The sequence below is a fragment of the Sardina pilchardus genome, chromosome 22, assembly GCF_963854185.1.
Source record: "Sardina pilchardus chromosome 22, fSarPil1.1, whole genome shotgun sequence".
Classification (NCBI taxonomy): domain Eukaryota; kingdom Metazoa; phylum Chordata; class Actinopteri; order Clupeiformes; family Clupeidae; genus Sardina; species Sardina pilchardus.
In genome coordinates this window covers 21,518,574-21,545,214 of record NC_085015.1, presented here as the reverse complement: position 1 = coordinate 21,545,214, position 26,641 = coordinate 21,518,574, and the positions used below count along the sequence as shown (strand labels likewise).

The following is a 26,641-nucleotide window of genomic DNA, read 5'->3' as shown; positions in this document are numbered from 1 at the left end:
TCTCATAGCCTCGTTTGATAATTTATGTATTTCTGATTATTAATTACACACAGCAGCGACTTCAGGCGTTGTCGACAAATCGTATGCGAATAATTCACCTTTTGGCAGTAGCGTAGCCCACTGTTCATTTAGTCTACAAACAGGAAACCAATCTGATATATTGTTGCTTTGCGTCGTGTGATAAAAGTTCATATAGCTATGGAGTTGGAGAATTTTAAAAGAGAGTTACAAGAAAACGAGAAAATCATTCAAGACAAAGACAAGGCGTTGCAAGTCATGGCACATACACTTTCCGAAACTGAGAAGGCACTACAAGCAAAAACGCATGAGGTGCTGGAACTACAAAAGATCATAAGTAACAGCAAAAAGGAAGACGCCGCACTACAGTCATCTGCTGGTGAGAATAAATAGAGCCTCGACAAGAAAATACTAAGCTACTTTGTGCACACTATAGTCTGATTGTCGTAATGAAACAATGGTATCCTAAGAATTGACAAAATAACTTCAATTGAGCATTATCTGTCTGTGTAGACCCGTATTCTAAGCTTGGAAAAAAGTGCAGGTCCATTTTGCTTGTCATAAAGGTAGCAGATAAGGCAAATATGTTAGAGCAAGGCTATATTTCATATAACCATATAGGCCTAAAAGCAAAGTTATGTGTTTTATCAGTAGGCTATCCTAGGCTACTTTTAGTTTTTTTGTGATGCCTAATTGTGTTAGCAGTCGTGCAGTTGATGCAATTGTGTTTCATTACAGTGGACGAAGACAGCCCTGGTGAGATTATTTCTGTGTCTCCTGCATAGCCTGAGAAATATATTATTATAACAGTCACAACAACTTTGACAAGAAAATATTACTTTGTGCACAGTAGTCTGAGTGTCATCAGTAGCCTAGCTATTGACAAAATAACAATTAAGCATTATTTGTATGCGTAGACCCGGATCCTGACCTAACTATCAGAAAAACACACAGTCTGGGGAACCCACCTTTGAGTAAGTCAGCCTACTATGAAGGAATGCTACAGAGCCCAGGAGGTCTTATTGGAAGATATTTTCAAAATCATGATCTATCAAAATAATGATCTAGGCCTACCAAAAATAATGTACACTGATTAGTCAATTGTGCACTCGTTTTTCTAAATTGTGGTCTCATTTGACTAGATCAATTCAGTAAATTGTGTTTGCAATTTAGTGACTTACTGAATTAAAAACACAATTTAATAAAATGAGCGCACTATTTAGTAAAAGGTGCGCACAATTTAGTAAAATAAGGTAAATAGCCTAGTGGTAGTACCCTAATTGACAAAATAACTTCAAGTTCAACTGAGCAATTCTTTGTCTGTGCAGACCGGGATTCTGACCGTCCTGCCAGAAAAATACGCAGTATGGGGATCCCACCTATAAGTAAGTCACTCATACTTAATAAAGGAGTGTGAAAGTTGGTGAGTGTTCTCATATTGCAAAATAATTGGTCCTTTTTTCTTGGTTTTTTGGTCCTTTTTACTTGCCTTTACACTCATAAAAGGCAAGCAGTATTTCAAATTTAAATTAAGAGACAACTGCACATTTTCTGAGGTCATCCTATGGTTAATGAGTGACACTTAAAACAATTTGACGGCCATATTCAAATTTAAGGGCACATTCACACTAGGTCCGCTGGACCGGACCCGGGTCATTTGGTCCGATGGTTCGGTTGTTTTTGATAGTGTGAACGCAACTGTACCGAACTCGGGTGCGGACCCGGGACCGGACCCGGGTCCGCCTGAAAAGGTGGTCTCGGGTCCGGTTCGCTAGAACGCTGGAGCAGGTTGCTAAGCAAACGTTCTGAAGAATCTAAAGAATCTTTACCTTTGTCTTCTTCATTGCACTGCCTTCTGCTGTGTTGCCAAGTGATATTTGTAAACAGAATTCTCGAAGTTCGTGCCTAGAAGCATGGTGCTTATGACGCAAACGGACCCGGGTGCGCAGACAAACATGTAATGTGAACACAGACCAACTACGGTAGAAGTAACCGCACTCGGGTCCGGTCCAGTTAAACGGACCTAGTATGAAAGCAACCTAAGAGACAACTGCAAATTTGAAAATGACCATAAACTCATCGGATTGTTACTCACATCACATCACATCAGAAAAATGTGAAGTGTTTTTTTTTTTTTTCCAGAGCTGTATATTTAGCCTAGGTTTACGTGGTGCTATTGTGTTTGTTCTGTTTTATTACAGTGGGGGAAGACAGCCCCAGTGAGGTCAGTTCTGAGTCTCCGGTTTTGCCTGAGCTGAGGCTGGTGCTGCTGGGGAACAGAGCAGAGGCCAAACGGGCCGTAGCAGAGGCCATACTGGGCAGAGAGAGGGTTGTCACAGCGGTCAGCACCTCCATCCAGGCCCAGTGCAGCGATCGCAGACAGGGAGAGGTCGCGGGGAGGAAGGTGACGATGGTGGACACTCCTGACTGGTTCAGCCCTGCATTCTCTGAGAGGCTGAGGAAAGATGTGCGACTGTGCATGAAGCTGTCCAGCCCTGGGCCCCATGTTTTCCTCCTCGTCATTCCGGTGGACACGCTTGGAGGAGAGGAAGGAAATATTCCGGATAAAATGGAAGACATTTTTGGCGAGTCTTGCTGGGAACATACAGTGATCCTCTTTACTAGTACAGATGGAATGAGTGAAACAAGCGTGGAGGAGCTGATCCAGAGACAGAACCTGGAGCTCCTGGTTGAGAGATGTGAGAAAAAGTATCACCTCCTTGACCCCAATGCATGTGGGGCAAATGAATATCTTCTGAAGACAATTGAAGCAGTGGTGACTGGGAACAGTGGGGAGTTTTATAACAGTCAACTGTACCTTGAGGCCGAGAACGTGCTCAGAGAGATACAACGGAAGAAAGAGGAGAGGGTAGAGAGGAGAAAAAGGGTAGAGAAAGAAAAGGCGCAACAGCTTGATAAAACTCTGCAGGACTCCTTAAAGAAGGTAGAGAAAGAAATCAAGGAACGTGAGGGTGAAATTCAAGCTCTCGGCGAAAGAATGTCAGTGCTGGAGAGAAAGATAGAAGAAGAGCAAGATGAGAGGAAGATTAGAGCGCTAGAAAGAGAACTGAGGAGGGAGGCTGATCAGAGGGAACAAGTGGAGAAACAAATGAGTGAGCTGAAAGAGAACAGTGACAAAGAAAGAAGGGAAATGGAAGCAAAATTCAAAATGGAGATGGAGGAGCTCAGAGAGGCACATAAAAGGGAGGTCAGGGCTGAAAAAGAGAGAAATCTAATGAAGATAGTCCTTGCTGGATTTCGCAAGAGGACTAGCTCAACAAAACCCATAATGGAAAAACACTTGATTCCTGACACACAGCAATTGATACCGATAATGAAAGATGTTTTAGAGGGAAGGAGTGACGGGCACGAAAAAGAGATTGAAAAGATGTGTGTGGATATGGCCAATCTAAGTCAGTCTCTTCTACAGAAGGTTCGCAGTTCAGCAAAGATACATTTCAATACAGAGGAATAGAAGCAGTAAAGTGTTTTATCATAACAGCTTTTTCTGCTCTTTTTAGTTTATAGTTGCAGAAATACTACTGTAGGTTAATCACATAATGAAAGGCAGGCGTATGCGTACGCATTTTGGTGTGTGTGTGTGTGTGTGTGTGTGTGTGTGTGCGTGCGCACGGGATTTTCTCATTATTAGAACATTTTAATCATTTATGTTTCACCATGCTAGTATTCGATAGACTTTAAAACAAGCCTGGGAATACCCATATGAACTTTTCGGCAAATTTGGGATTTGCTTTTTCAGGTCTATCTGGCCAAGAGGCTATTGAAGCCCATTTGCAATGTCCCTAAAAGGGGCATGCAAATACAATCGCTAATCCGGCATAGACATGTATTTCTTTGGAACTGAGTAAACAACAAAAAAACCTTTGTCTACAAGATTGCTGCACTTCTGAAATGATTTGGTAAGAGTTTAATGCACCAATTATTAAAGCAACCTTTTCCAGACTCACTCTCAATTGAGAGAAACGAGACTGCTTTAAAATAATATGGTGGAATATATTTTGGGTGATTTACAGACCCACTATGTGGCATTAATGGCATTAGTCTAACGGTTTGTTGATTCTGTATACGATTATTATTACATTTACATTTATTCTTTTGGCAGACGTGTTGATCCAAAGCGACTTGCCGCAATAGAATAACATTCAATCTATTCACATTTAGCATTTTAATGTAGCTACTGCTACGGCAATTATATTAAGCTACAGTGCAGAGGAGACTATAAAGGTGTTAAATGTTTTTTTTTTTAATCTCTGGATGGTTCCATGGAGAGTTGAAGGTCTGTGTTGAACCATTACATCAGGCGAAAGGTTCTTCACTTTGGAAATGATTCTTCAGAGCCTCAGATCATAAAGGGCTATTGGCCTGTTGTGGCAATGTATCATGCCACTCATTAAATGGTTCTTTAAAGATGAGAGGAAGGAGGTAGAGGACAGGTTATGTGCGTATCAGGTGTGTGAGGTTGTCAGAAGTGGGAGAAGGTATCATTGAAAGATATAGGGATGTCAGTAGTAGAGCGCCTGCTTTGCATGCATCGATCCCTGGCATCTCAAAAATCGTCTGAATGTCTTCACTCTCGAGTGGCAAGGGGACCACCCTGAATATTCTGTGAGAATTTGAATAAAATAAAAAGTGATCTGTTTTAAAACATGCCTGATGATAATTCTTATTTCTGCATCTCAGACTCCTGCTCCTGATAGACTATCTGGTGTTAACAACATGTGACCATAGTTTGCTACCAAATGTTTAATATTCCCCAGGAAAGGGCATTTTCCATTTTAATCTCTCCATCTTGCCCACATTTGTTAACTCTTCTAGTTTTCCAGCCTGGCAGATCAGGCTGCATGGGTTTACCCAGTCTAGCTCATGCCTTTCATATCAGACAATCTTTTTGGTGATGAACACAAACAGGTTTCTCTCACAATCTCGCCCAGATATACTAAGATCAATGAATCACAGAGATAATTATCCAATATCAAGAGTTTTGTACCGATGATAAGCTCTGCTAAGTATACAGTGTGTTGAACAAACAGTGCACTGGTTTTGCTGTAGATCCTTCAAAGCTGGAACATATCCTGCAATTACAAGAGCTATGATTGAATACAGTATACTTGCATCCTCATGTGTCTGTTGACTCAGATAATGTTAAACTGGTGATCCCCTCCTCTGCTGACATCCCAGCTGATTCTGGTGTTGATGTTACTCTGCCGTGTCACCTCTATGGAGACCAGCACGGTTACCAAGGCGGTAAAATGGCTGAAGAGAACAGACTCTATTTACTTTTATAAAAATGGACAGGGGATAAAGTATCATCATCTGTGTTTTTTCACGGAACATTATATTTGTGTATGTTTGTACCTCAGTGCTTCCTCCCTCTGTTCATTATGGATATTGCACTCTCTCCCTTACTCATAGTTCTACCCACATGATGTTACCCTGGAGAATGATTTTTGATAAAAGATGTTGACTCTCGTCTATTCAAATCTGGTTTAATGTGTAAAAACAAATTAAAGGTCTAATTGTTACTTAGTTGAATAGAGAAATGGCCGAGGATGCAGAGAAGCAGTTTGAGAACTGTTGGAACAACATCTTTATTCTTTTCACCTCTAGAGGAGAAATGCCACATGGAGGACATGGAAGAGATGAAAGAGAGAGAGAGAGAGAGAGAGAGAGAGGAGTTGCAGGAATATGTTAGAAAAGAGAAAGAGGAAGAGAGTGCCTGAGAGAGGAAATGCAAATGGAAATGATAATGTGACAGTTCAGGGTGAACCCTCCGTGACATTCTGGGGCAGCCCTTCGTCATATGTATCACGTCTGAGGAAGGACTTTCTTCGTCACGTCTGAGGAAGGACTGTTGAACGCCTGATGAATATCTGGTGTGTAGACCTTATTGCTGAGACATGTGGCCAACTTCAACATTGTAAAGGCCTAGTAGCCATACTGTGAGCATAGGCTATTGAGCAGGTAGACCATGAAACCACTGGCTCAGGACATTACTTGGGAGTATGGCTATGAGAGGTGAGGAGAAAGACAAAGGATTTGTACAGGAGAAAGGGCAAAAATGTCCCAAACTACAGTGTAAATGCTGTTTTGCCAGTAGCCAGTTGGTGATGCCCTCACATCAAGTAAAATATAGCCTACTGCATGTTTTTTCTATATTGTCCTCTCTTGCTCTAGCACTCAACATCTTTATATGAATGTTGACATCTTCATGTGCTGTTTTACCTTAATATCATGTGTAATATCATGTTATTGTTTCTATATTTGTCATACCATGTTCATATCATGTTCCAGATTATCGTATCATGTTTGATCTGTTGCTGCTGGACCTGGTGGCTTGCCTATCATGCGATTTGTAATGTTGATCGCAAAGAGGTTTATTTTGCGACATAAAATGAAAGGAATGACGAGTTTAAAAATCCTTTGGAAGTCAGAAGAGTGACGAGTTTGCAATATCTCTTGTCTCTTGTCTATCTTTTCCGCTTTCTCAGGTCAGTGCGTGCAGAGTTATCTTCCTTCCTCCTCCCATCAAGTTCTCCCTCTCAGTTTGGAGTATACTATACAGTAACAATATGCTTTATTCAGATAAATATTCTAATATTTCAAAGAATAGCTCCTGTTATTTTAAGGAACGTTCCATTAAAGGCGTGAATGAACAGTACTGTAATACAGGGATCTGGCTCTTGCCTGAACAGTGACTGCAGGGACCCTCCTCAATTCCTTTGAAGGAGAGGTGCAAATGCACACCAAAAACGAGGTGCAGGCAACTGTTATAAACTTATGGAGAGAGAGAGATGCCGCACACTCCGAGTTACTAGTAGATTATTTATTATATTGTTTGGCAGGAGCTGTGATGCGCCTTGCTCGCTCCATGCCTGATTATTTGCTTTCTTTTCCGACATCTCAGGTATGCCATGTATTGTATTATTGTTGAAAACATTTTGTTATGTAAACTGTACACTGTAAACTGTGCGACCGTAATTGTTTGTCATGCGCCTCTATTGCAACTGTCCTGAGGCAGAGGAGCTGTGATGCGCCTTGCTCGCTCCATGCCTGATTATTTGCTTTCTTTTCCGACATCTCAGCAATAAAGCAACAGAAATTGCAGTCGGTTGTGGCCTTCTTCAGATCGCATACAAAGACAGATTCAACTCTTAGTCTTATAGAGAACAGACAGGTTGATGTCAGGTGTATGAATTAGGCCTGTCTGTTCTCTATAAGACTAAGAGTTGAATTTGTCTTTGTTTGTGATCTGAAGAAGGCCACACACACACACACACACACACACACACACACACACACAGGCAGGCAGGCAGGCACACACTCAGGCACATGCACATACACCATCACAGGCACAGACACATTTACACTCAAGCACATGCACACACACAGGCACACACACACACACACACACACACACACACACACACACACACACACACACACACACACACACTGGGCAGTGGTCATATTTTGTACTGCTCTAATTTGGAAAACATATGGAATACTAAATTCCTGGAATGGTTACATTAAAGTTCACATTAAATCGCTTTGGACAAAGGCGTCTGCTAAGTAGCCATAACCATAACCATAACCATAACCATAACCATAACGCAGAATTGACATGAATCTTTAGGATTTGAGACTTTACGTTTTATCCAAAACGACTTACATACATCAGCAACTCGGGGTTAAGTGGTTTGCTCAAGGGCACAACGGTGCCAGCAAGGTACACTATAAGGAAAGATCACAAAAGGTGACCATGACGCATCCTTTCATAGTTCTTCCATTGAGGGTTGTGGAGCTGCATTCTTGGCTGTGGCTGCCAATTTCAACTGCCCACAACATCTTCCCTGATTATTTATGAAGGTGCAACACCCTCTATTCATACTGAGTTTTTAAATGCACATCTGATTAGGCTTGACAAAGGATTACCAGAAACAATTGGTGCCAACATTTGTCTGCTGGGCAACAATAACAAAGTTTACATTTCCCTGAAAAAAGTTTAGCACTGAACTAATTTTAGATTTACTGGACCACTATGGAGAAACACAAATAGCTTTTTGTTTGTTTAAACCCGTAATGCCAACACACTGTGTGAGTTCAACTGCATTTGCAGTGTCTCGCAGCACATTTGCATTCATTACTCTATGGCTGACTGTGTGAGCTACACATACAATGTGAGGAACTCAGTGTTGCCTTTGATTAAAAAACTGATGTCAAATTTTACATCCCAAAGTGAAGCTGAAAAGTTTTGTTCGGAAGAGCAGTTACTTAATAGTCATTGTACGTCTTTTGCAGCTATTTTTTTCATGATTAACAGCTCAAATTACACATGAAATGTATTCAGACATTACCAGAAACAACGTCCTTGTTGTGCAGTGTGAAATATAAAAATGGTAAATATTTGTATAAAGAGACATGCCAGATGGTTAGATGGTTTGCCAGGAAGGTCCTTCTCACATTTTTATAACATGCAACCTTACCTCATCTGCACGATTTTAGAAAGTCCATCAGTGAGCCTTTCAACTAATATGATTGTTTTGTCTGTGGATGCATGCAAATAATATTATGAAGGTGCAACAGCCTCTATTCACACGTTTTACAGTTTTCACACTCACATCTGATTAGGCTTTTAAATATTGCTCATTTCTATTAGCCTACTAATAAACAAAAACAAAAAGAACTGAGCACATTACTCCAATTCTTAAATCTCTGCACTGGCTTCCAGTATGTCACAGAGTTGACTTTAAAGCACTATTGTTTATAAATCAGTAAATGGAGCAGGACCTAAATACCTATCAGACATGTTTCAGCAGTACACACCTTCTCGTCCTCTGAGGTCTCAGGAGAAAAACCTCTTAGTAAGACATGCTGTTAGAACTAAACATGGCGAAGCAGCTTTTAGCTGCTATGCGGCTCAGCTTTGGAACCAACTTTCTGATGACATTAAAAAGGCCCCAACTGCAGCCTGTTTCAAATCTAGACTTAAGACCAAATTGTTCTCAGATGCTTTCTGCTAACTGTCTCTTAATTATTCCATCTGGAGTCTTTTATGTTAATTATTCCTTATTGATTTGATCTTGATTTATGCTTTGTTTTTATTTTCTATTATGATCTGTTTATTATTATTATTATTATTATTATTATTATTACTATTACTCTTTGCCCATCTATGCTTTTATCTGCTATAATTACTGTTTGGTTTTTGTTTATGTAAAGCACATTGAGTGACCTCTGTGTATGAAATGTGCTATATAAATAAACTTGACTTGACTTGACTACTATAAACAATTAGTGGCAACGTCATTCTAGTCTGCTGGGCAACAACAAAGAGGTTTAGATTTCCCTGGAAAAACGAAAAATGTGTGACTGTGATGAAGAGCTCAGCGTTTATGTTTGATTGAAGATTTGGTCAAATCAGAGTGGACTGGAGAGTTGGGCACCATATGAGAGTAGGAGTCAGTGACGGTTTGTCAGGAAGACTATTCTCACATTTTGATAACATGCACAATTTTAGAAAGGTTAAGAGCGCATAGACATTCCTCAGTGAGACTTTCCCCTAATTGTTTTGTCTGTGGGTGCAAAGGGTGTGTGCATGCGAGACAGTGATATCCGTACTGCCTCATCTTGGGTACAGTTTCCATTGAAGTTTGCAGAACTGCATTCTTGGCAGCAGCTCTTGTCAGCAGTGTCAATCTCATTCATCTTGGAAGATCTTGTGTTTGTTAGTGGCACGCGGAACTCTCTCAATCCACATGTCTTCTGACATAGGCCGTCACACAGGTTCCATTGTTGAGTCATTTATGCTTTCATGCGCTCAGTTCTGTTGCAATAGGTTGGTCATGGTGATTTAATCCTGACTGACCTGCAGGATTGGAAGTTTCCAGATCATTTATGGAAAAAGTGGATGAATCTGCACATTTAGCTTCACAACAAAAGCAAGCAGTGTCAAACTGGATGACCTATTATACAGTTATCTTCCAATGTCAGAGCTGAGGGGATGATTTTCATTAAAAAAAAAACCCAAAACATATAAATATGTATCTTTCAGGAACAAAGATGAGTTTTAGGGGTTAAGCACTGGCTGGAGAGCATCTTTTAATGTCCCCGAAAGTGTGCAAAACCCTCATGACGGCAGCAACAGCACAAGTGGCTCTGATGAAAGGCGTACGAGTAACTCTTGACTCTTGCCGATAGTTGCCGACATGGCCATGAGCCAACAATCACAAAAGTAATCCAGTAGTCCAGTGGCATGCACAGACTTCGCACACTTCAAGTCTTTTCAATTTTTAAAAAACTTTACTGAGTGCAAGCTTTTGGTCGTTAGACCTTCATCAGGCAGAGTGAATCATGGATCACTGCACCTCACACGGATGAGCGGTGATATTTTACTTTTTTAGGTTCTGTGGAAAGAAATTGATAGATTGAGGTATACAAATATGACATAACCATCAATATATTTAGGGCTTTTTTAAAAAAAAATCAATTACAAAGCATGAGTATCACACATGATGATCAAGTCACAACATGAACTGTGTTATCTCATTCAGATATCAGGGATGAATAACATAGCCCATGGTATATGATTGAGAGGCCAAAATAAACATATCGCATTACCCGTATGAAATACCCTGCATCCCAGTCCTACATGTTTATTCACACAGACCAGGATCCATATTTTGGAATTTGGACTTACTTTCTTTTCTGCTGTGAGATAGAGGTTATGGTATGCAGTGACATAACTGCTGATGTTATTATTGTAACATTGAGTGCCCTGGCCTGAAGGTCCAATTGAAAATGAAAACAATGACGGTGGAGATGAGATAACATCAAAATGTTAGCTAGATATTTCCCTAACTGATCTTCCCCTTGCAGAAATACAGGAAAGGTATTTGTAGCACCCTAGACTCACGTCACGGCACTGACTTTGAGAAAACCTTCCCCTAGAGGGCACACAGTAAAGCATGCTGTAGGTCATCAGGGATGCCTGCAGCCAGGAATGAATACTTTGGTACGCAAACCCATCCACCCAAGTTTTGGCAAGCACACCAATCCTACCTTGTTCTTATCCATCTGATATCGTCTAGCTTTGCTTCCTCCATCCTTTCTTTTTTTTGTTGTTTACAAAAACGTTTTAAATGTACGATGGCCTTGAAATCTTGAGTTAGTGAATTAGTTTTGTGTGCTGATAACCAGCAGCCATATACAGTAAAAGAAAGCAACAAGCCTAGCTACAACTTCTGTAATTGCTGTGTGCATGTGTATAGTTATGCATTAAATTGAACTATCAGAACTGTCATGCCAGCATTTGGCGATTTTGGTGTGAATACAGACACAGGGGAAATTCTCTCTCATTGAGTAGCCTGCAAGTATGCACACCTGCAGGCGTGCCTGTAGGACACTACATCTAATTATACTGGGATTTCTTTCTTTCCATTGTAAGGGCACTTCATAGTGCTGCAGTGCTATCTAAAAGGGCACTTAATGATTGTTTTTTTTTTCTTCCATTATAAGGGCACCTGTTGGAACCTCAAGTTCATCCCATTGTAAGGAAACTTACCACATAATCCCACCGCAGGGGCATCCATTAGGAAACGTACCTAAATTGATGCAAATAATGACACACTTAACGATCACCCCAGTGTGATCCCTGCCTTCAGGGGGTTCACATTACGTGCAAGTGACAGCGCTACGCTATGATGCCCATTATCGTCAATGACTTGTTGCGTGTGCAAAAACTGTCCCGTGGCTACACTGAGCAAAGTAGGCCTACTTGTGTGTGCCGCGGTCAAGGTATCAGGAAACTGGGCCTAGCTACAGAACTATCTTTAATATTGATTATTATTATTATTATTATTATTATTATCAATAATAATAATAATAATAAAACTATTTTCATTTACTGTCTTTTTGTCAGTTGCTTAATTTTTACTTTAGCATGATATAGTCTTGTTATTTGTTTTTGTTTGTATCAATGTACAGCACTTTGCCCAATTTCCACCATTGTTTATAGAAGTGCAATATATATAATTTGACATTGACAGTTATTGATCCATGTTCTGGACAATTACAACTTTCTCTTTAGTTAAAACAGAGAATGTGCCTGGAATAAAAGGAGGATGCTGGTAGCCAAGATTTCATTATACGTAAAAGGTTCTAAAGGTCTTTGCGTGTGACTGTGAGTGTGAACCGAATGTGAACTGTGTGTTCCGTCATGCAACAGGTTCTACTACATTCCTTCACCAGTAACCAGGAAGGGTTTATAAGAGTGTGTGTATCTGATGGAAAAGCTTAGACCTCATCTGCACTCCAACAGAACAGGACATGGGTTATTACTCAGCAGGAGACGCAATGGAAACTATTCACTTGACACATACGTACAGTAGCTTGTCATAACTCAGACAGGTGGCTAAAGAACAGACTTTTCGAACAGGTAAATATTGCATTTTCCTCTGTATCTGTTTCTGGATGCATAGGAATTTAATTTAATAGGAGTCTTCGATATGTTGTATTCTGAACATTGATTTCTAATACAGTTAGTTGTTTGAGTTTGATTGGCATAAATGCTTTCTATGTGCAGCCTTTTTAGTGTAAGAAAAGAGGATATTGCCTATAATTGGGCCATGCATGTTTTCTCAGGGTTGAATGGCCTTCAGCTGAATGAACTTCACACATGTAAGTATTTCAGTATTTTAGTGATATCATGGTCATGCAGTGTGTTGCAAACTCATGCGTTCAACAATGTGTACAGTGATTTTTTCATGATTAACAATGACTATAGTAAAACTTGCTAGCAAACGTACAACAAATGTACAACAGTTTTACACCTAAGTCAAGATTTAGCCATTCTCAACATCCTATTCACATTATGCCACACACTAAATCTAAAAGAAATGTTCTGATTGAGATGTTCTGCTCAACAGTTGATGAGGAAGAGATGGAAGATTCCAGACATAACAGTGAGTGTATTGCAATTATTAAATTATTACATTATAACTGTTATATTAGATACTTTAAGTCAGGATTTGTAAGTGTTAATCTGTGGACATCACATTGAAACTTTTCATATCAAATTGTTTACTCATCCTCTGATATGTGGTTGATGGCTCTGATTTCATTAGCACATTTTATGTAAAAAAAGATGCATTGGACATTGGTATTGTGACAATAATACGATTTTTTGGTAATAATCAGTGATGTTTTTCTCCTTGACTAAGTTTTGGTCGACCCTTATTCATGCATAATTATTTAGCCATATCAAAAGAGAAAAATGGCTGTGTATCTGCACATCAACATCTTCTTGTCTATCCATAGGCCTAAGTCCCCTGCACATCCCCACAGATGTCTTAAAACTGGTGATCCCCTCTCCCGCTGACACCCACGCTGCCCCTGGTGATGATGTTACTCTGTCATGTCACCTCTCCATGGAGACCAGCGCGGTTGCCATGGAAGTGAAGTAGCTGAGGATGGCTGACTGTATTTACCTGTATAAGAATGGACAGGGGACAGAGGGGAGAGGATACGAGGGCAGAGTGAGCATCCTTACTGAGGACCTGCAGAGAGGAGACGTCTCTCTGAGACTCAGAGATGTCACACACTCAGAGAGTGGGCTGCACAGGTGCCAAGTCAGTCATGGAGACTTGGAACTGGAGGAGACACTGTGGCTATACGTCAAAACGACCCAAGGTGAGCTGAATTTTTAATTTTTGTTAACTTTCTTGTGAATTAAGACCCATGTGCATGTATATGTGCATAGTGTGTGTGCGTGCTTGTCTAGGTCATGTGACTGTGAGGGACCGAGGCGGTCACCCCATGTTGTGGGAGGTGTGACACTGGATGTGTTGGTGTTGAGGAAGGAGATGGCAGGAGACAGCAGTTCCGCATACAAAAAATAGTCATTTATTTAATTGACGGGCAGATCAGGGAATCACAATCCGGGTCCAGGCATGATACAGGGTTCTTCCAGGCAACAACTAGGCACCAAACCAGGCACTAAACTAGGCAACAGATCCATACAAGGCGACTTTGCAAATCTATTGACCAAACTCTCCCCTTTGCCTCACAGCAAGCAAGGGTTACTTTTTCGTAAACTTCAAATGAACAAAGACTTCCCTTTACTCCTGGACCTCCAGCTCTTCCCATGTGGCTTCCCTGTCTCCCGTGTGTCTCTCATATGTGACTCACCCTGTGTGAAATACACCTGCCTTAAATAGGCTAGGCTATTAACCAATTAGTGATTGGACTGAACCACTATAGGACGTGTGTGTGGGGGAAGGGGGACTGTACCACTAACACCACTGTTAAAATCACAAGCTTACACAGACTACATAACACATACACATACACAACAATAAACATTTAAACGCAGTGGGCCAATTGCTCTGTCAGTTAGCATTGTGTTAGCTGTGCTACGATTTAAAACCGTGCTCCTTAAAACGGAGGTTTTGGAGTTTAACACGCAGCTGCGCACGAAGTTTAACGTGATTGCTGTGTCAGAAATGAGACAGGATCAGCTGATTCCTAGTTACTGGGGTTAAACTGCCTGGAAACCGGAAGTACGCTGTTTTGAGTTTTACCCCAGCAGATGCAGTCGTAATTCAACAGTTCTTAACGCATTTCAGGATTTTGACGGGATACTTTTTATGACTCTTGTGGCTAAATGCGCTAAGTGCCAAAACACTTTGGAAATGTGAAGGACATTTTAATAAAACGCAAATAATGTTGAAATATATCATGAAATAGTCTAGGCTACTTTTGTGGAAATCTGAATCTGAAATCTTATCCAGTAGGCTATGCTATTTATAACATTAAATTAGTCAATCAATCAATTGTCACGAATTAAATAGAACATTACACGGAGGAGCAAAAATAAGCCTTTTAATCGCCACACTTCAGCCCAACTATGGACAAATTATGCTGGGCACTAAACCCACATTCCATGGCTCCGTGCGCATTCCAGCCTTTACGAATCCATGTGGGACTAGGCTACGTATTTTTGTCAGCCTAAACAGGCCTACACCATGGCCAGGCAAAATGCATCTGTGCGGTGTAGGCTACATAATGTCACAACTGTCTTTAATGCCTGTGAAATGCATGTTAGTGTGTCGGATAGGGGCAGACGTTTTCAAATCATACTGCTCCCCGAGCGCCGCTGGTTGGTTGGTTCTCTCACGGGATGAAAAAAGTACCTATTCTATTCTATTCTATTCTATTCTATTCTATTCTATTCTATTCTATTCTATTCTATTATATGTAAGGGATAATCAACGACGCGCCCTGTGCGTTTCTAGGAAAATGATGCACTTATCGAAGTGTAAAGTCCCCTCCGCCTGCGGCGTCGGGTCCTTATTACCACTTCGAACGTGCATTATTTTCCTATAAACGCACGGCACGTCGTTGATTATCCCCATAGATATATATATATATATATTGATTGTCAATATATATATATATATATGGATTATCCCTTACATATTCTATTCAGTCATTGAATGAATGAAAGCGCCTCCCGCAAACAGCGGGTGGAAATCCCTTTCAACGACATGAAACGTAATAGTGAACCTTCAAATATAATAATATTTCAGTGCCCATCAGTCTCTACACTTAGCAACATCACCAAACAGTCCAAAAGTAAATTAAACCCCAAACTAAACTGAAAACTACTGCTTTTAATAGCCTACCGGTGCCGCTAACAAAACGCATGTCTCTGGTCTCACAATAAAACGTGTAACAAAAGTTCTTGCCGGGAAGTCTGCCTCAAATAAATGCTTTGCGCAGCCTAAGTAAAGACCATAATCGAGTGTTGATGGTACGATCTACCGTGCGTTAGGGTATTTTACGAATAGGCCTACTCGTTCTTTGTACATTTGTAGTTAGGCATTTGCCAACTTAAGCAACTGCTATCTTGTAGCCTTTATTGTAGCCTACTGTGTAATAAGTCCAAACTAGCCAACAGTGTGTGTGTGTGTCGGTTTATGAAGCGTAAGCTGTCACCTATCTATCTTGCTATCCTGCAAACTATGGTTTAGTCTACCGCTAAACCATGTCCTTTCCGAGATTAGACTAACACGCATTAAATGCGCCCTCTAGTGGGTGATTTGAATTTCCTTGAAGACACAGCAATTGAGATCAAGGTAAAACGCAGCAGCAGGTTAAACCACAGGTGCATATGACACAGCAATGGAGCTTAAGTCGTCACGTGACTTCTTGCGTCACCACCGAGTTTAAAACCGTGTTAAACTCCAAACTAGCGACAGAGCAATTGCCCCAGTATGTTTGGAGAGTCTGTGTTGCACCAGGTAGGCAGTCCAAAACTGGTCGAAGTGAAAAAGAAAAGGTCTTCTTTTTCACAGTGACCCTTAAGTTTTTGTGGCTTTTTTTTTTTTTTTTAAAGAGATCTGAACATTACTCTTTGAGAGTGGATGTCGTTATTGAACTGTAAGATGGTGCATGGAGGGCGTGTTAAACTGCCGTCTCGTCTGAGCCCCCTTGCACTGTGCCACATGGTGACCACATGATGTCACCATTTCCTAGTTCATTCCATCTCCATCTGCTCCATCAATCACCTTGAATTCTACTGGCTTTTTCCAGGATTGATCAAAGCCAGTAGCCATGTCTGCAGTGCCTGATGATGTAGAATCCATGTGAAGATTGGAGATGATTGGATGATTAGGATTTGTAGTCTGGGGAAATGTACAGGCATATTTTTCACATACTGTACTGTATATGTATACAGGTGCATCTCCAAGAATTAGAATATTGTGCTGGAATATTGCCCTGTATTGCCCTGAAGTCAGATCAGAAGGCTAAAATGTGATCAGTTCAGAGATGCGATAACATTTTGGGAGTGATCCAGATCACCGTCTGAAGGAGGCGGTTATGTTTTCGCTTGGCAGGTCTGCGCTCTGGGAGTGCTTTTGTAGTTTTTAATATTGCTGTCATCTCATTCGAATGTCACTTAGCAACTGTAGGATGACATCAGAAAAATGTGTAGTGGTCTCTTAATTATTATGCATATCAACTCTGTATGTCAATATTTCAATGTTTGAAATTTTTTTCAGATGGAAAAGTTCCTCTCAGGAGAGTTAATAGTGCTCTAAACGTCAAACCGAATTGTAAGTCAATTGGTCACTATCATTTTGCTGACATTTTGCTGTTTTGTTTGCACCTGATAATAAGCATGAAGTGGCCTAATCATGTTCTATTTCATATTCCAACTAACCCCCGATTGGCGTCAGTCTGTGATTTAGAGGTTCACAGAATTCATTCAAGAATAATGGTTATTTTGTCTCACTCTGTGTAGCATTGGGCAATGCCTGATTTTTCATTTCTTTTGTATCGACCCCATAGAGAGTGTTCTGATGGGTGTCTCTTTGTTTGTGTGCAGTGGTAAGGCGGGGCAGCAGTGAGACTCCTCCAGAGCATCGGTCCGTCCCCACGCTGAGGCCACGGCCGCTGAGGAGGGACAGCATCAGACAGTGGCGGCAGAAAACACCAAGGAGAGCATGGAGCAGTGTGGGATGAGCAGTGGTGTACTGGAGATCAGTTTAGATTACAGTAATTTCCGGTGTATTAGCCGCATTGTGTATAAGCCGCAGGACAGTGCTTTATGCAAGTTAAAAGAAACAAAAACATATTGATACCATAATAACTGTCCCCGTGTATTAACCTCATAGCTGAAGACATTTAGCAAAATCAATGTATAAACCGCGGCTAATAGTTGGGAAATTACCATAGATCAATTTTCATTGCCGTTTAAAAAGTTGCATGTACGGTGAAGTTGTTGAAGAAAAAAGAGATACTTTCCCAGCATTTCAATAGAAGGTTGTTGTAAACATGGACCTACAGTAAAGACAGACCTAATGACTAGATAGACCTTGACGGTATAAAGTATGAACTACGTTCAGAAAACAAGACAAAGCCATTATGAGCATGCTGTTGGAGTGACCTTCAAGCCATTTCAGAAGGTAGATTTTAATGTTTGTGTCTTTGAGTCTAGGAGCCTTTGTTACTAATAATGTTAAGGTAATAATCGTGTATGATGTATTTCCTAAAGGATTGTATATCTATCTGGATTGTGAGATTCTATTTAGAATGTCTAGGTGTAAGTTCTCCCAGGAAAACACTACACCTGCTTTCAGGTCTTCCGATATCCCTTCCCCACTTAATTCCACTCACATCAGCTCTTTCTCTCTCCAAATGTTTTGGACGTTATTTTCTCAGCATTGATTCTCCGTTTGACTATGGGATTTTATCTCATATCTCAAATCTCAAACTATAGACAGGGTTGATAACAATAACAATTAGGATTGTGAAGTTCCTTTCCTAGATTAAGTGTTGAGACATTTTGTCCTTGTGGTAGCACATCTGTTGTTAATCTAAATTTCTAGTGCTGTGGATGTATCTGTACGCTTTCAGTTCAACTGTAGCAAAGCTCCTCAACTGAAAATGAGGAGCTTTGAGGAGTTTTTTTTCTGACAAAAAAACTATTAAAAGTCCAGAGTTCTATGACAGTTATTGTCATATTAATTAAGAGTTTTACAATGCAGTATTATTTTTTAGCACCACATATGCACCATATGGTGCTAAAAAACCCTAATATGTGGACCTCTTGGATAGACCATGTTAATTCTCAGTTGATGAGTTTCTCACTTGTCAGTTGTTCACCCATTCTAAGGTAAAGATGTGACATTAACCCTGCAGTCACACAGGCTACAAGAGACAGCGACAAAGCTGCAGAGTACTATTACAACGGGAGTAGACTCTGACTGTCTGGGGGCCTGTTTCATCTCTCAGAATCAGAGTTCTTATTCCTTCTTCAGCAGGGTCTGTCAGTCATACATCTCTTATGAGGAACATTAAATGATAACAAAAGAAATGCCTACATTTGTTGTGTTTTCTACTAATGGGGACATACATACAGTGTGTATATATTGTGTATATATCCTAATAAAGAGAGTAATACATACTGTGCCCTCTACATTTATGGCAAAGCACATTTGCCACAATTCATAATTCAGTCAAAATTCAGACCCTTCGTCATGACGTGTGTACTGTACTGTGTGTCAGAGTGAAAACAATGATCAGAGTGAGTTCCGGATTACTCAGTTTGGCTGAGCGACCAGATCTAGAAAGGCTGTTGGTTGTTCCAGACTTTTCCATTTGAGAATGATGGAGGCTACTGTGCTCTGCAGAAATGTTCTTGTATCCATCCCCAGAAATTCACATAACTACAGGTCCTACAGGTCTAACAGACAAGTCTCTCATGGCTTGGGTTTCACTCTGACTTACACCATCAACAGTGAGACCTTATATAGGCAGATGATGTGCTTCTCCTAATAATGGCCAATTCATTTAGGCACAGATGGACTCCAATCAAGTTCTAGATGCATCTCAAGAACCACCGATAGAAGTAGGATGCACAGAGATATTCAAGTAGGTAGGAGCAGAGCCAGCTTTGTAGGCAAGCGTTAGAGTCTTGAATTTGATGCGGGCGGCCAACGGTAGCCATGCAGTGTAGCTGGATGAGCAATGTGGTGACGTGCCCTTCTGTGTTGGTTGAAGACCAAGTGCGCCGCTGCATTCTGGATCATCTGAAGGGGTTTCACTGTGCAGGCTGGGAGACCTGTCAGGAAGGAATTACAGTAGTTAAGTCATGAGATGACTATTGCCTGTACCAGGAGTTGGGCAGCATCAAGTAAGTCCTGATTTTTCGTATGTTGTAGTGTAACAGCACGACCAGGTAAGGGTATCCGCAGTAGGATTGGATGGAGGCCTAATACATAGCTGGTTTGAATTGTTTTGAGCTCAATGAGAATGAGCTGTGTGTCATGTTGTGCTCTCTATACCAAACCATCTAGAATCCACCACAGGAGGGTGCTGATTTTCAGTGTTGAAAGAAGGACAAGGCCTACACTACTATTCCCTTTTAGCCTGTGTGTGGGTGTGTTTGTGCATCTACGTGTTTATGTGTGTGCGTGCTTATGCCTGCCTGTCTACTGTGTGTATATGCTCTATCGTTCTTGAGATATTCAGATAAAACTGTGTCTGGCCATCAACAGGCCAGTTGGTGTACAGTCACTAAATGTACACATAAATTGGCATCTCGAGAACTCTAGGGCCTAGGGGCCATGTCAACCCATCACATAACCACTTATTTAATGTATTGTGCCACCTAGTCACAAATGAGGCATTGTAATCGCAGGTATCTTTGGTTGACAGGTTCAAAACACACACACACACACACACACACACACACACACACACACAGAGACACATGTGCATACACAGACCCATAGACACACACGCACACATGCACACACACACATACGCACACCCCCCACACACAAACACGCACACACACATAAAAAAAACACACACCATTACCCCCCCCCCCCCCCATACACACACACGCACACACTCACACTCACACATCCCATTGCCCCCACCACACACACTCACAAGCAAAGACTCATAGAAAGAGAAGCAGACATACACAAAAGCGAGCGTATCTATGCACACATTCATTTACATACATAAAAGTGCAGCAGGGGATAGAGTAGGAGAAACAAGTGGAAACAATTGGAAACAAAGTGACGATCAGGACAGAGTTCCGGATAATGTTCTGGATGTCTCCAGACAATTGATCAAGAAGATTCTCTGTGAGCTTGACAAGAATTTTGGTATCACAAGGGATGAAAGTCATCCGCAGTAAGTGAAATTTTTTTGCGGAGAGAATGTGCTGGACCGAGCGGCAGTCATATTTTATACCGCTTTGCGTTACATTAGTACCTGCTTTCAAAAGGCAGAAATATTTCAGCGCAAATAGATGTGCGCTTTCATGGGCAGATTTCATACATACAGGGGAATAACTAGGCACATTCTATGCTTTCCCTCCTGTCTTTTTACATGAAAGTCTGCGTTTTTACCTCAGTGCGGCCTGTTTGAATGTACCTCACCATTTTTTATGTGCACATTGCAAAACAAATATTAGATTAGAAACAGATATTGCTCTCCTTTCCAAATTTCAGAACGTCTCGCCCATTTTGAAAGCCATTTTCAGAAATGTGAAGTAGGTGGAGTTATGGGGTGAAGTGACTCTTTAAAGGCATGGCAGTCCACATTCACTAATTCAATGGTGTGATTTTGTCAGGTGCTGGACACAAAAGGGTGGTTCTTATGTCTCTTAATCAGTCATGGGTGTGTTTTGGGCGTAACATCCTTTAAAACAGTGAGAATAAAATCTATAATTTCCTTTAACAGCAAACAATGCAACTTCACACAGCAGCACATTTGAAGGAATCTGCAACGGAACCTTACTTTACTAAAACCTGTTTGTGACTAGCAGAGTATAGCCTACATGCATCTGCACTCACCTATTATTTGAACTCATAGACAAGTGAAACTTCACTGTGGTTTCATAGTCGACAAATTAGTTCAACACAGTTAAGTACTATTACTATTGACTGACAATGGGTTATCATAAAAAAAAATAGCCTGGAAAAAGCCTATACTTATCCAACAAATGTCCTCCTTTATCACTGTTACAATAAACACTACATATATTCTGACTCACTTCATGCAATAGCTATCTTTGTCCTTCAGTGTGACATTTTGTCCTGTTTGAATGTACCTCACCATTTTTTATGTCCACATAGCAAAACAAATATTAGATTAGAAACAGATATTGCTCTCCTTTCCAGATTTCAGAACGTCTCGCCCATTTTGAAAGCCGTTTTCAGAAATGTGAAGTAGGTGGAGTTATGGGGTGAAGTGACTCTTTAAAGGCATGGCAGTCCACATTCACTAATTCAATGGTGTGATTTTGTCAGGTTCTGGACACAAAAGGGTGGTTCTTATGTCTCTTAATCAGTCATGGGTGTGTTTTGGGCGTAACATCCTTTAAAACAATGAGAATAAAATCTATAATTTCCTTCAACAGCAAACAATGCAACTTCACACAGCAGCACATTTGAAGGAATTTTGCAACGGAACTTTACTTTACTAAAACCTGTTTGTGACTAGCAGAGTATAGCCTACATGCATCTGCACATAAAAAAAAATAGCCTGGAAAAACCTATACTTATCCAACAAATGTCCTCCTTTATCACTGTTACAATAAACACTACATATATTCTGACTCACTTCATGCAATAGCTATCTTTGTCCTTCAGTGTGACATTTTGTCCTTTTGTGTGACAAACATAAAACAACAGAAAAACATCCTTAATTTCAAAACGTACTTTAAAAAAAGCCAGGTTTGGCATGAGGGGAGCTCCAATAATAGCTCCTCTTAGATAGGTACAATTTCAAACAGTTTTGTAAGGTTGGCGGGAAAAAATGTATCGACATTCATAGGAAAAAGTCAATCAAGTTCATCTATTCATGGTGAGAATGATTGTAATTAATACTTTTATGTGAAATAAATATAATTTTAAGATAATAATGATTTAATAATGTGAACAATTCTGTTTCATGTATTTTTTTTTTTTAATGTTATTCAATATCATTTCTGAGTACTTTTTAAATGTCACACCATAGGACACATTCACAGTGCAGACGAGTGTAAACGTGGAAAAAAATATGTGAGGTCATTGACAAAATGAGTGACCACTATTATTTTCAGAAACTACAGTTTCCATACTACATAAATATTTGTATTTTTTCTTTAAAAATTATGTTTTCCAAAAAAAGCACTTTTTCTTGGCCAGATGTCAACTACCCGTATACAGTATGCTCTATCGTTCTTGAGATATTCAGATAAAACTGTGTCTGGCCATCAACAGGCCAGTTGGTGTACAGTCACTAAATGTACACATAAATTGGTATCTTGAGAACTCTAGGGCCTAGGGGCCATGTCAACCCATCACATAACCACTTATTTAATGTATTGTGCCACCTAGTCACAAATGAGGCATTGTAATCGCAGGTATCTTTGGTTGACAGGTTCAAACACACACACACACACACACACACACACACACACACACACACACACACACACACACACACACACACACACACACACACACACAGACACATGTGCATACACAGACCCATAGACACACATGCACATGCACACATGCACACACACACACACACACACACACACACACACACACACACATGCACACCCCCCACACACAAACACGCACACACACATAAAAAAAAACACCCCCCCCCCCCCCCCCCCATACACACACACACATTCTATGCTTTCCCTCTTGTCTTTTTACATGAAAGTCTGCGTTTTTACCTCAGTGCGGCCTGTTTGAATATACCTCACCATTTTTTATGTGCACATTGCAAAACAAATACGCCTAAAGTGGGAGCAAAAGCATTAGTACATCTGGCCCTGGGTAACTTACAAATGACCAGTATGTTACATTAAAACATACATACAGTATGTACATTAAATAGAAAAAAATAAAACCCTATGATATCCAAGTTAAGTAGAGGATCCTATAATTACAATCTAGTAACAATACATTTAGACAACCAATCTAATGTTTCATGGAATTATGCTTGATCAATGTTCTAAACAGAACAGAAGCAAAACAACCAGGTGTGCAAGGACATTTGGGAAAATTAAAGAACCACTCTTGTCTGGTTGCTATAGAGATGAGTTACAGTACACTCTCTCTCACAACATGTAAATTATTGGGCTCGTCAACATTATGTGACATCAAAATCTTGAGAACTCCTGGTTTATGGTACTCATAGTAAACAACAAAACAATGATACACAGTTAATTTAAATGTATGATGGTCTTGGCTCTATATCCAAGTCAATAATCTACGGTAAATAGTTCTGCTTCAGACAGCCCAGTGGAAATGTCAAATTACATGAGCAGGGGATTAAAAACTGCCCAAACAAGATTGTTGTGATTCTCATATCTTCACACCCAGAACTCAAAATCTCAGAACAGAGGAATGAACCTGCTCCAAGTTGTCTCAGAGATGAGGGGAAACATATTGTAGAGCACATGTTAATGTGTAGTGAGTGTGTGCAGTGTGGGCACACTGGATGAAGAATTACACTCCTCAAGGTCAGAACAGGAGTGGAACAGAACGAGATCAAAAAGACATAAATGAACCACAATGATATTAACAGATGGTACTGTAAATTGTGGTAAATCGGGTGTGTTTGAATTCCTATACTAGCCTATCCCTTTCTACATTCCACAGAGGGGAGAGGTGGTCACCTTGTCTAATAACTCTTGTGTCGAGGCCGAGGATCTCATACAATCAGGCTGCTCCCTTGTCTGCCGTATAAGTAAGGTGCACGCGGGTCAGAGGCGCACACTTCAAAGGCAATGAGTGAGATGTTTGCTCAGACACAAAGTGATGAGTAATCGCTGCTTGTGCAAGTGGAAAACTACAAAGAAATTGGGAAAGATCTGACAAATTAGAAACAAAAAACGGCAGACAAAGCGTGTCATCAGAAGAGGGGAAATGACTGGTCATGCTCAGCTCGTTTCGAAGACACACGGAGACGCGTTAGCCATTTTTCAAGACATTCCTCGGAACGGGAGCGATGCTGTCTGCGCCGGCTGCGCTGACAGAACAGCAAAGCCCCCCGAGAACGCGGATCGTGACCACGGCGCTCGGCGTTCTAGAGCATAGAAAAGGAGAACCATCCCTCTCGCTGATTAGACTCGAACACGACACCAGACTCCGCTGACAGGTTCGAATCGCTCCCTGTCACCCCACGGCGGGCGGGGACGGGGAGACGGCGAGGCCTCGTGCCGGCCTGATGGCGCGTCCTGCGTGGCAGCGGGCAGCAAGGGATCAGAGGGCCGATCCTCCCCCCCCCACGCCCGCCTCGCATCTCATCACCCGGACGGGCACCGCAGCTGACTCTGATCATGACAGAATGTTCTGGAGTCGAGCGCAAGCATGACGACAGGCAGCCCCCCCACCCCCTAACCTCGCTCCCCACACCACCTCCTCCCCTCCCGACTTGTCCCCATTTTTAATAAGTCTCCGCAGCATTACCTCACCTCTCAGCACATACTGTACGCCACCGACGGCTAAGCCTGCCACACTAATGCTGCCTCTCCTCCAGAGTGTCAGAGCGAAGTGCCAACCTCCCAATTCCAGAGCGAGCAGCAGCTAAGCTCCAGGAAGTGGGGAAAAAGCCCAGAGCTGGGGCTCGCAAACGCCAGCAAAGTGCCCTGTCACAATCATCTAATGGGTTAAAAAAAAAAAAGTGCCACAGCTACAGCAACAGGAGACCAGGCCTCTGCTTTCTGTTACAGAAATACAGCAGCCATGTCAGAAAATCACTGCTCCCTTTGATTCCGCAGTGAGATAAGTGCTTTTAAAAATTCCAGACTGTTTTACAGGATTTAGTGCCCTGCTTTGGAGCCGAAATTAAAATATTATTCTTTGAGACTCACGCTGCTCCGTCCAATTGTGTACCAGATGGAAGCTGTTTTGATTGAGGTATTTTAGTTAATTTGACTAATCAGACAGCCTGTAGTTCAACCCCCCCCCCCCCGGCCCCCTCCCCCAAAAAAACCCATTTTAGCTTTCAGCCACGAAACGCAATCAGCGAAAATGCGGTGAAAATTGCTTCCTCACGTGTGGCCGGTGCGAGGCCCTGCGAGAGGGAGTTAGGAGATATCTCTGGGATCTCTCTCGGCTTAGAGAGGAGGCTTGAGCTCCAGATCAATTCAGCACTTCCAGCCTTATCAGATAACGCGCGTCCGTCGGGACTACGTGCGTAATTCACCCGCGTATAATACCGGACAATGCCGAAGAGACGGCGCTTCAGAAACCTATTGTGCCCCTACAAACACAGCCTGCATTCTGAGGACACAATTGAGAGGAAATGGGCTTTGAAGGCATCTTTGTGGAGCGTTTCAAAAGGTGAGGTCCGGCCATAAAGTTCACCTGCACAATGGACGGTGCAATGTGAGTGAGGAAACAGACAGGGTGTAAGACTACAGACGTGGGGGAATGAGGGCCTCGCTGGCGGGCAACACACTATACTATATATAACTATAGCAGTGGGTCAGATAACTCAGAGTTCCTTTTATTGAAGAGTTCAAAATTATTTAATGTAAAACTTGAATGTTCTGGAACTATCGACATGCACATTTAGACCACAGTATGATTAAGCAACCTTTTTAAGTGGACAGTGTCTATACATGATCATAATCAAGAAGACACCTACTTATCATAAGGCCAGAACTGAGAGACTCAGGAGAAGCTTCTATCCTCAGGCCATCCGAATCATGAACTCACACTATACAGAAATTGCACACATTCACTATCCAGCACTCACAAACACATTTTAACACTACACACACAGAGACACTCACATACACACCTACACCTGACTACAGGACTTCACACACTTCTCCATGCACTCCACAACACTCACAATACTTCTCAACTTTTACACAAACATCTGACTGCCCTCCTACCCCACCTTAGGATTCCCCGCCACTCACACACACACACACACACACACACACACACACACACACACTTACAGGCTCCCTCTGCTAGCACGACCCCAGGCAGTTGGGTTGGCCCCTTGAGCCGTGGATCTGCCCAAGGTTTCTTCCTGGACAAGGGAGTTTTTCCTTGCCCCT

The 26,641-nt window shown here is 41.4% G+C and overlaps 2 protein-coding genes across 6 annotated transcripts; both read left to right on the top strand.

Moving 5' to 3' along the window:
• On the top strand, positions 1-4,686 carry LOC134070679 (GTPase IMAP family member 4-like). Of its 4 annotated transcripts, XM_062527093.1 has the most exons (5): positions 1-397; positions 757-774; positions 936-992; positions 1,347-1,403; positions 2,220-4,686. In XM_062527093.1, exons 1-5 carry the CDS (start codon positions 199-201, stop codon positions 3,491-3,493), a joined length of 1,605 nt encoding a protein of 534 aa, XP_062383077.1. In that variant the 5' UTR covers positions 1-198; the 3' UTR covers positions 3,494-4,686. The 4 variants fall into 4 exon arrangements, with proteins under 4 accessions (XP_062383077.1, XP_062383078.1, XP_062383079.1 ...); XM_062527094.1 differs by lacking the exon at positions 757-774; XM_062527095.1 differs by lacking the exons at positions 757-774; positions 936-992.
• Positions 4,687-12,340: 7,654 nt separating this feature from the next.
• Positions 12,341-18,986, top strand: LOC134070121 (butyrophilin subfamily 2 member A2-like). 2 transcript variants are annotated; one of them, XR_009936885.1, is made up of 6 exons: positions 12,341-12,472; positions 12,679-12,714; positions 12,963-12,998; positions 13,354-13,725; positions 17,100-17,153; positions 17,426-18,986. XR_009936885.1 is itself a non-coding variant. In XM_062526360.1 (5 exons), the coding sequence occupies exons 3-5, from the start codon at positions 13,506-13,508 to the stop codon at positions 17,560-17,562; spliced, it is 411 nt and encodes a 136-aa protein (XP_062382344.1). In that variant the 5' UTR covers positions 12,393-12,472; positions 12,963-12,998; positions 13,354-13,505; the 3' UTR covers positions 17,563-18,986. The 2 variants fall into 2 exon arrangements, 1 of the variants encoding a protein (XP_062382344.1); XM_062526360.1 differs by lacking the exon at positions 12,679-12,714 and having other exon boundaries at positions 12,393-12,472.
• The last annotated feature ends 7,655 nt before the right edge of the window (positions 18,987-26,641 follow it).